Source organism: Hakea prostrata, chromosome 3 (assembly GCF_041222555.1).
Source record: "Hakea prostrata isolate BN-2017 chromosome 3, UWA_Hpros_2, whole genome shotgun sequence".
Lineage (NCBI taxonomy): Eukaryota > Viridiplantae > Streptophyta > Magnoliopsida > Proteales > Proteaceae > Hakea > Hakea prostrata.
This window is the reverse complement of record NC_142602.1, coordinates 3,438,056-3,447,286: the sequence shown is the minus strand read 5'-3', so window position 1 is coordinate 3,447,286 and position 9,231 is coordinate 3,438,056. Positions and strand designations below refer to the sequence as shown.

The following is a 9,231-nucleotide window of genomic DNA, read 5'->3' as shown; positions in this document are numbered from 1 at the left end:
TGTGATAGCTCAATGCAAGGTTCTTGATGTGATTGTATTCACCCAGATACATGCCACCCTGCAGGGAAGTACATTATAAGTAAAAGGTAGACTAGAAACAAACCCTAGCTAAATTGATGATGATTGACTAGGTTTGCTTTGAAATGTTCATCTGGGATTCAGTTAGAAGGTGAAAACACTATGAAATCAATTTCTCTGAACGAATCTCCAGGGATTATGAACTCTGGATTCCTAGGAGTTAAAAGAGTGTGACAATTACACTCTAGTGACTGTACATGATCAGTTCACACGGAGAGAGAAGAAAAAAAATTTTAATGTACATATTTGAATTCTGAATTGAAGATCTTTTCTCTCCTTAAATTTTTAATCTCTCTTTTTAATTGGTTTGAAAATGTCAATGTACATTAAATGTTTGACACTTGTTTAATCTAAAAGCAAAATACTTCCAAAAAAAATTATCTCAATGCAAATAGAAGATCTTCTATTCTATCCTCTCAAAATTTTGTCTTCCCTCTTTATGCATTATGGAAAATTCCAATCCACTACACTAGGGTTATATTAAAGGTATCAACTATTGGGACCACATCTCGATTGGTCGAATTGAAATCTTAATCAAGATTTCGATTTCGACAAAAAATTTCAGATCCAACTGTCCAAAATTACGCATTTAACTGAAGCAATTTCACAACTAAAGGGTTAGTTTTTTAAATAGATCTCTTTATAGAATGACGATTCAATCACAACCTCATTCACGGAAACTTTGGCTTTGACATTCAGTAACTGGATGGATTTCGACATAGAAACACTAGGGTTTTGATGGGCTTGGGATTTTCGTCTTCTCTGGTGGAGGTGGTCAGAAGTGTTGATTCAGAAAAGAAAGAAAAAAAACCATGATGTGGAAGAAGAGTAGTGTAAGAACACGTTCTCGAGATGGGGGAACGATTCATTCCCCAGAAAATGAAAACAAGAGCTAACAACGAATCGGGTTTTGTTATCGGGAGAAATTTGGGCTTGTTTTGTAAATTTGAAATCCTTTAGTGTGTGTAATGTAATTTTCTAACAATTTTAATTGAAGGCCATAATAGCAGACCTGCAAGGGTGGATGATGAAATCCGACCTCAGTCTCAAAAAGATAATCCCACATCGTAAATTAGAAGCCACACCAAACGCTCCCCTGCACTTACTTAACTCTCGCAGCTGTTGCTCTGTCATCTAAGAAACAATTCTGTAGTTGAACTGATTATTCAACTTAATGAGTTACCATTTGCTTGAAGCATAGTTGCTAATTGATTGAATATTATCTCTGCAAAAACTGTGCTTCAAGCATTGGCATCTCATTGAGCAGAATGCATATATTTGCTCTTAGAAGAGCACATCTTCCAAGTCTAATACGAAGTAGTTTATTTGTACGTATATGAGAAGATAGCTGGTTCAGCTGTGGTCAGATGAGAAGAGCTTCAAGACACTTCATCACAGCTCGCCATATGATTGATTCCCTTTTATGGATATCTTTGACAGAAGTGAATGATGAATTAGTAGCGATGACAAGTACAGAAGTAAATATTGGTAGAAGGATATAGTCCCACATCGTATAATAGGAGCGACTTTAACTCTCCAACAACATTATTTATATTAGGGACCTTCTGCAGTATTATATAGCATTTGTTAATATGGGGTTCCAACTATATGAGCCACCATTTGCTTGATGCATAGTTTGTCTTAGGTTATAAGACTCATCAGTCTTATTGAAGGAAAACTATGCACAAGCAATTGGTAGCCCATATGGATTGAACAACAAAATCTTCGTGATGAGTCTCTTATGAGACCACATCTTTAACACTAATGGTGAAGCTTATAACCATCCGTCTCTATTTCAGAACTAATAACATATATCTCCTGCCCAGAAATTGAATGATGTCTGGGTTCAAGATTCCGGTTTGGAGGAAGCGAAGTATTTTGGCTTTGAAATTTGGGATTAGTATTCCTGATTTTGGCCCTGTATTCAATCATTGATATCAGAGAGTTGAGAATGGCTCAGAAGTTCTACTATTTCTTTAATTTTTATATTTTATATCAAGCTCAATGACAGCTTGCTTGATCATTGACGTTCAATGATCAATCTTTATTTATGAATCTCGTTTTCAAACTAGTAGATATTCTTTTCTAAAAAAACATCACATTTGCTATAGACTTTATCATCATGAAGACGGTATCTCATCAAGAAGTAGACGTGATTCAAGGGGGAAAAAATCCATCTTGTTGTCACCAAGTGGATAAAGCAGACAATTAGTTAATCTCTGTTCTGACCAACCAGGCGAAAAAAGTTAACAATCTTACCCTGTTGCCTCTTATTATTCTACAAACATATTTAACAAGGATAATACTCTCAAGACATGATATTGAACATTAACAATGTATAAGAATCTCTCCCTTTTTTTATACATATAAACCACATGCAATTTTAGTAACTTGTCTAACATTTCATCATTCTCTCAGTGTTTCCTCATGGGAGAGATGCATACTCTGCCCATAGAATCATATGCATGAAGCAAGCCTGGTCACCCAAATTCCATTCAGATACCAAGAGGGGTAAAGTAATCACCTTGTCATAATGAAAGGTAAAAAATATCAGCCAATAAATCCATGTATGCTCAACTTGACCTCTGCCCTGATGCATAGGCGCACTGCCTTCCACCCTCACCCATGCAATACTTGAACAAAGGAATTTTATTGACGGATCAATTCCAAGTGAAGAACTTGCCACATTGAACAATTATGAGGAATCCTGTAAATGGCGTGACAACATAGCAGAAAAAATACAATCAATCAAATAACTGTAATGACCAGACCATCCAACAAATGATAGAAACAACCACCATTCTCAAAGCAATTTACCATTTCACTTTTTAACATTTTTTTTTTTTTAAAAAGATTCTCACTCACACTTCTTGTCAATGGAAGATGATCATATGATCTGAGAGTGCTTCTCAATCTTAAAAAACTCAATGATTGCATTGGTGCAAAATGAAATATGTCGTAAGAAGTCTTTAATAATTGAATTTGGACTTGGGAAAGCAGGCCCCTCATCTCTAATATTCCCAAGTTGTTTCCACTTTTTATTCCACCATTTCCCAAAATCTGCAACAGATTCGGGTTCAAACTTTAGGTAGAAAGAAACTTCCTCCTTTTTTCCCCCCTTCTTTCCATGTTAGTTACTGTTTCCTCCCATTTATTACCCTTTTTGGGGATCAGAGTAGTGCATGACATGAAATAATCATTATAACAAATTTACAGCAGCAAAGAAGCTCAAGACATGATAAGCCTAACAAATGGTGTACCTCTCTTAAAGAATGAACTGAACAACAGGTTCCACTCATGTCCTTTTCTTTTTCCTGCAATATCCAATCAAGAAATGAGATGGGGAATGGAAGCAAAAATGATTCAAAAATACATAGAAACATGCAAGGTGTCTGAACTAGAACTTTCTCCAAAAAAAAATTCTATTGTTGCATGAATGCTCAACAACATTTTCCTATTAGTTCATGTACACCAATGGCTAAATTTTAAATACAAGGCTGCATCACAAATCACTCGGGATATCAGGAAAGCATACAAATGAGCACGTGGGTTAAGACACAACAGTGGAGCTCCCAACCTAACAGGATATGAAAGGTCTGGATTACCAGCAACACCAGAAGCTGGAACCTGAAAGCCAAATTCAAATTCTTGGATTGCCCCACAGAAATGAAGCGACTGAATGGAAAGATTTGGAAGACAGTATCCTCCAGCCAAAAATTAAGAAAGGCAATCTTACAAAATGCCATTTCCTTGTGAATAAGATGCGTACGTTTCTTTTGGGTGAATAAAGAATTATATTAAAAGCAACCAAAAGGAAATAAGATGTGTACTTTAACATATCACAAATGACAAAAACACATCAAAATACATGCCCTTAGATCACAACATCAGATCTTGCATGTCCACAGTTAAAATCAACAAAAATGCACCTCTCTGATCTTCTGTTTTAATGCAAGAGAACAATTTCTTAAGTTACATTGTTTGACATACTTTTCCAAAGCCACCTAAATATGATTATGAACTCCTGAGATTAAGTATGCAATGATAATAAGGTACTCATGAAATAAAGATCAATACTTCACCAGCTAGATGATCGGACATCCTTGCAAAAAATTTTCAAAGTCTTTAGTACTAAACCAATTATCCTTCATCTGCAGCACAAAGGATATTTCACTTGCGAGATATAGATCTGATTCATTTGAAATATTAGAATGGACAAAGAAGAAAAGTTTGCACTTATACACCACGAACAAAGAGCTTACAAAGTTAGGGTAACCCTCAATAATGCTAAAACTTTTAGGAGCATCCTTTATGAATAAATTTATAAAATATAGAACGAAAATCCCACAATCATCGCCATTGCTCTGCTGCGGCACCTGAAAACAATATGTTTTATCTGAATAAATGAGTATCCAGGGGGATGAATCTGTAAACACTTCAAGACATTGTGACTTCCATACCTTAGGCACCAAAAAAGGTATTTTTGAAATTAAATCTTCTCTCTCTGGCCTTCCCTCTGCTTTATAAATGTCCACTAAAAACCTAACTCAGCAGAGGCGAATTTTTTTTCATTATTTGAACTAACACAATGGGACCAATAAGAAAAATCAAAGCAGTCAAAAGCTACATACTTCCGAATATCAGGTTCAAGCCGCTTTGGATTTGTCATTTCGAGTGAATCAAGAAGCAACATATATGGTGCTCTGGCCTTTGATTTTAGACTTCCTCCCAAATGACATAAGATCAGAAGGCTCCAATGGCTCCTAAAGACCACAATGCAACTCAGCAATACAAATAATATAAAACTACCATACAAAGCAGAAAACATTCAAAGGGATGATTGGGAAATGTTACCAACAGACAATGGGAACAAAAACATATTTTCTCGAGAAAACGTGTTTCTTCTTGATCCACGTCAACACCTTTGTCTTGGTGGATGCTTCCTTGTACAATGAAAACCATAAGCAGTCAAGATATGTGAAAGAGATCTTCTTATCTTCTGGAAAAGTCTTCCATAAGTTCCTACACAACAAAACACTTATCTTCAGAATGCATTAGGCAGAACCAGTTTTTGGCATTGGATATTCATGGATAACAGAACCCACTCCAAGTAGCACTCAAACACATGAGTATCTAGCTTCTGTTTTTGCTTGCCAACTCTATTCACATTGCTAGCACCTCCTTGAGACCGCCCACGGCGAGGAATGGCATCCAAAAAGCCAAGGGAGATTAAATCAGATTCCGGTCTGTCTTGATCTGCTTCCGCAGTGGGTATCCCCAAAAGTGCTAGACTACATGTTGCAGGTTCCTGTGAGCATGACAAACTGCTTGGTTTTTTATCTTCATAAAATTCTGTCAGAGCAACATAAGCAAAACATTTATCAATCTTCACTCCAACATTGGATATTCAAAACCAAAATTAAATTTGCATAGTCCTCAAATACATCAAGTCAGATACAATAATTAGCATAAACAGGAGAAACTCCAAAGTCTCAAATTTTGATAATGTGTGGGCTTTGTATAGATTAGCAACTTGAAGGTTAAACCTTCTTAGAATTCAGAAAATGAATTGAAGAGTCAGGACAACAGATATATTATGTTCAAGTAATGAAAAAACATTAAAAAAGATACCGAAATGTTTTATTGGGACCTAAACTTAAGAGTAGTTTAAAAGAACACTTAAGGCCAGTAGCAAACCAGTCCATCAAATTGGAACAAGAAGAGATTGATAGTATTAATTTGAGTGGGCAATAGATTGCATATGCCATCCATGGGCATTATACTTTTGGTTTTTACTACATCAATTGGCAAAACAATATGCCCAAATATTAGAGATTTAAGTATTAAGTAGTTAGTTCCTATTTTGTAATGTTCTAGAGTAGCTTCTATTTTGAATAGAGACTTAGGTTGTGAGGGAGTTGTAGTTAGTTCCTATTTTGTAATGTTCTAGAGTAGCTTCTACTTTGAATAGAGACTTAGGTTGTGAAGGAGTCTCCCTATCATACATATGGTTAGTATTTTTCTTATCATTGAAATGATAAATAAAATAGAGGATCATACCCACTAGGATCACTACTATTGATTTCAGAAATAATGTAGCCTTCCGCTTGTGAGCTCTATGAGAGACAAAGCATGGTTTTGTGGGATTTAAAACTGCTCTACCATGGGATCCAGTGGGGAAACCTTGATTGGATGCCAATGCTGGAACAGGTGAAATTCTTTCTTAGCAGTCAGGTTAGAGGCCTAACATGTCCTCCTACTTCATTTTCATTTCTATAACTATTCCATCTTCTCAGGTCGGTTTCTGCATTCTCTGATCCATGTACATGCTAGTGTTCTTCTGTCCTTTTGAGACTTACAAATATATAAATCATTGCAACTCAGTTCAGCCTTCACTCAGTTGCATAGTTCGCAGTTGCTGACTCTTCTACTCTATCTCAAGTCCAGAACCAGGCCATTAATTTCAGCAATAACCTATGCATCTTGTCTTGACCTGTGGCCCCTAATCTCCTGAGTTCTATCATTTCTTACGACTTGTTTTCAGTTTAATTGTTCCCAGCACTGCTTCCTAAATCTGATTACTACCCATTTTGCCTATATGTCTATTTTACATCAGCTTCTGTTTCAGAACGTTGAGTGTATTTTTATCAATTGCTATATTTTTATAGTAAATATTTTCTGAGATCCGTGTTTTTATTTCATTTATTATTCAACATATTAGTTTCTGTTTTTCCAGTGGTTACTAATTCTAAAATCTATTGTTTAACAAGTCACTAGTTTACTAATCTTAAATCCAACTCTTGGATGGAAAATCAAATTTCAGACACATTCATCAAATTTCCAAGACTACTTGACCAGAATTATGGCCACCATCAGAAGCAAAATGTTTGAGACCCAAAACAGGCATGTTTGAAAATTCTATACCCAGTTTAAAGTTCCCATGAGATTATGGAACCAGAAAAGCAACTCAACTCCATATGCTTAATCTCAAACAATGCAAAAAAGTGTGAAGAGAATTGACAACAGCCCGCATATTTTCTATTCCAACTGGTACTAGCCGTTCAGTATGTTCAATTTCTGGGTTCCCATCACCAACGAGTTACAGTTAAAAATTATTATATCCAAATTATCTTTGCTTTATTCAAGCAACTCCTCAAAACCCCAATTCTTAGTCATGTTTAGTCAAACAGAAACCAAAGGGGGCTCTCAATTTACCATTCGTCTACTAGCAAAGTGTGAAACCCTAACCCTATAAATCAAATGCTGGATTATCCAAGAAGACCAAGCGCTCAGGAAGCTTACCAGAATCAGAAGAGTCATCTATTTCTACAGTCTGACCTGCTCCAAGCTTCCTTTTGGCCATCTGTAGCTTCGTACTCGAGAAACTGCGACGTCGCCTCGACATAACAGGCGCCACTCTCTCCCCCCAGAGGCCCAGACCACCAGACCACAAACAAAGGGAAAAAAGACAATATAAAATCCACTTCCGCCCGAAACCCAACTCGTATACTTCTGTGAAAAAGCAGTTCAGGAAAGCGACTTTTTGTTATTATTATTGTTAATGAAATAACAGCTGATTGATTCCGTCTAGGAATCCCTGTCTTTCTTGATCTGGAATGCGAGTGTGTAGCGTGGAGTATCTCTTTGCCTCTTCCCTCACCTACCACTCCACTCAGTTCTCACAGCTCCTCCGTCGCCGTTCTACTAGCACACAAGCCAAGTCCCAAAGTCGTCAAATAAATAACAGTTTCGCGAACTTTCCATGACACACGTCTGGCATTAATTAAGACACATGAAGCGGGCATTTTCAGCGAAACCAACCGAATCTCGGTGCCGTACAATCTGATTCAAGTGGGGAAGGACAGGATTGCATTTGTAAAGCAGGACAATTTACTTCTTTTAGTAAATAAGCATTCTCTCTTTTCTAGATTATTACTAATAGGGCATCATCGATACCCACACACAGCAAGCATTCAATTAGAGAGTGAGAGAAAGAGAAGGGTTAGGGTTTCGAAGCATACGTGACAATGCCGGGTGATGAACTCGGAAAACATGGAGGCCATGCTCGGGTACAGATGAGAACTGTTGTGGACAAAATTGGCATCTGTAATGGCCAACGTTCTGTTGCTGGGAAATGATCTGCCTGTCGCTGTTATCGCACTTAGTCGTCGTCGTCGTCAAGTCTCTCTTCTTCTTCTTCGTCGTCGTCGTCTTTCCAATTTGCGTTTTCACTGTTCTAGGGTTTCTCTTCTTCTTCTTCATATTTTAATTTTTCCAATTTCTCTGCAATCCCAACGTATTAATGCAGCTACCAACGAATTTCACTCTTTCACTCTCACTCTCACTCTCACTCTCACTCTCGAGTGTAGGCTGCGTTTTTTGCAAAGCTGGGGTGGAAAAAAAAAAAGGCGTGAGAAGTAAAAAGAAAAGAACATGCGATTCTCATGTGTAGTAAAGTGAGGGAGAAGAAAAGGAAATGATTTGGTGGAAAAAATGTTTATGGTGGGTCCCACTTTTTATTTTTTTCAACTTTCTCACAAAGTCACACCAAATATATGACTTGGGATGAGAAAGTTGGACACATCACCAAATAAGTTTTCTTGAATCAAGGAAACTTGTTTCTCACATTCACACTCCAAACAACCAAATAATCTACCATTTTGGGATTTAAGGAAAAAGTAAGAAATTTATACATTTTTCAAGAATTTTCCCATACTTTTTTTCCCACCCCACCTTTATTCCAACAAACAAACGCAACTTAAAATTGTATATATTTTATGGAGTTTTAAAAAGGCTTGGGATTTAGGAAAATTGGCTGGCATCCAACAAATTGTGAGCATGGATGATTTATGTTTGTTTGCAGAGTTGGGGTGGGGAAACAAATATATGAGTCCCATGTATAGTGGGGTAAGGGAGAAAGAAAGAAAATGAAATGAAATGAAGAGATTTTGTGAAAAAATGTTAATTGTGGGTTTTATTTTTTTATTTTTTACGTTTTTCTACGAAGTTTCAGATATTTTGCGTGGTTTTGAAAATGCATGGGTGGAAAAATTAGCTACCACTGTCAATGCAGGGTTGATAGAGTGGTAAGATTCATACTTTTCAGTGGAGAAGTCAAAGGTTCGACCCTTACCAATGACAAAGCTCAATCTG

The 9,231-nt window shown here is 36.7% G+C and overlaps 1 protein-coding gene across 5 annotated transcripts; it reads right to left on the bottom strand.

The window, feature by feature from the left end:
* Positions 1–1,605: 1,605 nt before the first annotated feature.
* Positions 1,606–8,446, bottom strand: LOC149020075 (putative ubiquitin-like-specific protease 2A). 5 transcript variants are annotated; one of them, XM_089148107.1, is made up of 10 exons: positions 8,100–8,189; positions 7,381–7,782; positions 5,184–5,430; positions 4,933–5,100; positions 4,710–4,841; positions 4,539–4,620; positions 4,341–4,454; positions 4,161–4,229; positions 3,339–3,392; positions 1,606–2,785 (listed from the first exon to the last, which is right to left on the bottom strand). In XM_089148107.1, the coding sequence occupies exons 2-8, from the start codon at positions 7,481–7,483 to the stop codon at positions 4,164–4,166; spliced, it is 912 nt and encodes a 303-aa protein (XP_089004233.1). In that variant the 5' UTR covers positions 7,484–7,782; positions 8,100–8,189; the 3' UTR covers positions 1,606–2,785; positions 3,339–3,392; positions 4,161–4,163. The 5 variants fall into 5 exon arrangements, with proteins under 5 accessions (XP_089004233.1, XP_089004234.1, XP_089004235.1 ...); XM_089148108.1 differs by having other exon boundaries at positions 7,381–7,779; positions 8,100–8,187; XM_089148109.1 differs by lacking the exon at positions 7,381–7,782 and having other exon boundaries at positions 1,607–2,785; positions 5,184–5,386; positions 8,100–8,238.
* Between the last annotated feature and the right edge of the window lie 785 nt (positions 8,447–9,231).

Bases quoted from the DNA above. Each gene is read 5' to 3' on its own strand.
- LOC149020075 (XM_089148105.1), bottom strand. From the start codon at position 8,340: ATGAAGAAGAAGAAGAGAAACCCTAGAACAGTGAAAACGCAAATTGGA. The intron at 5,431-8,099 runs GTATGCTTCGAA...TTGCTCTGACAG, and splicing joins TCATCACCCGGCATTGTCAC to AATTTTATGAAGATAAAAAA. The intron at 4,621-4,709 runs GTATGTAGCTTT...CTGCTGAGTTAG, and splicing joins CTTGAACCTGATATTCGGAA to GTTTTTAGTGGACATTTATA.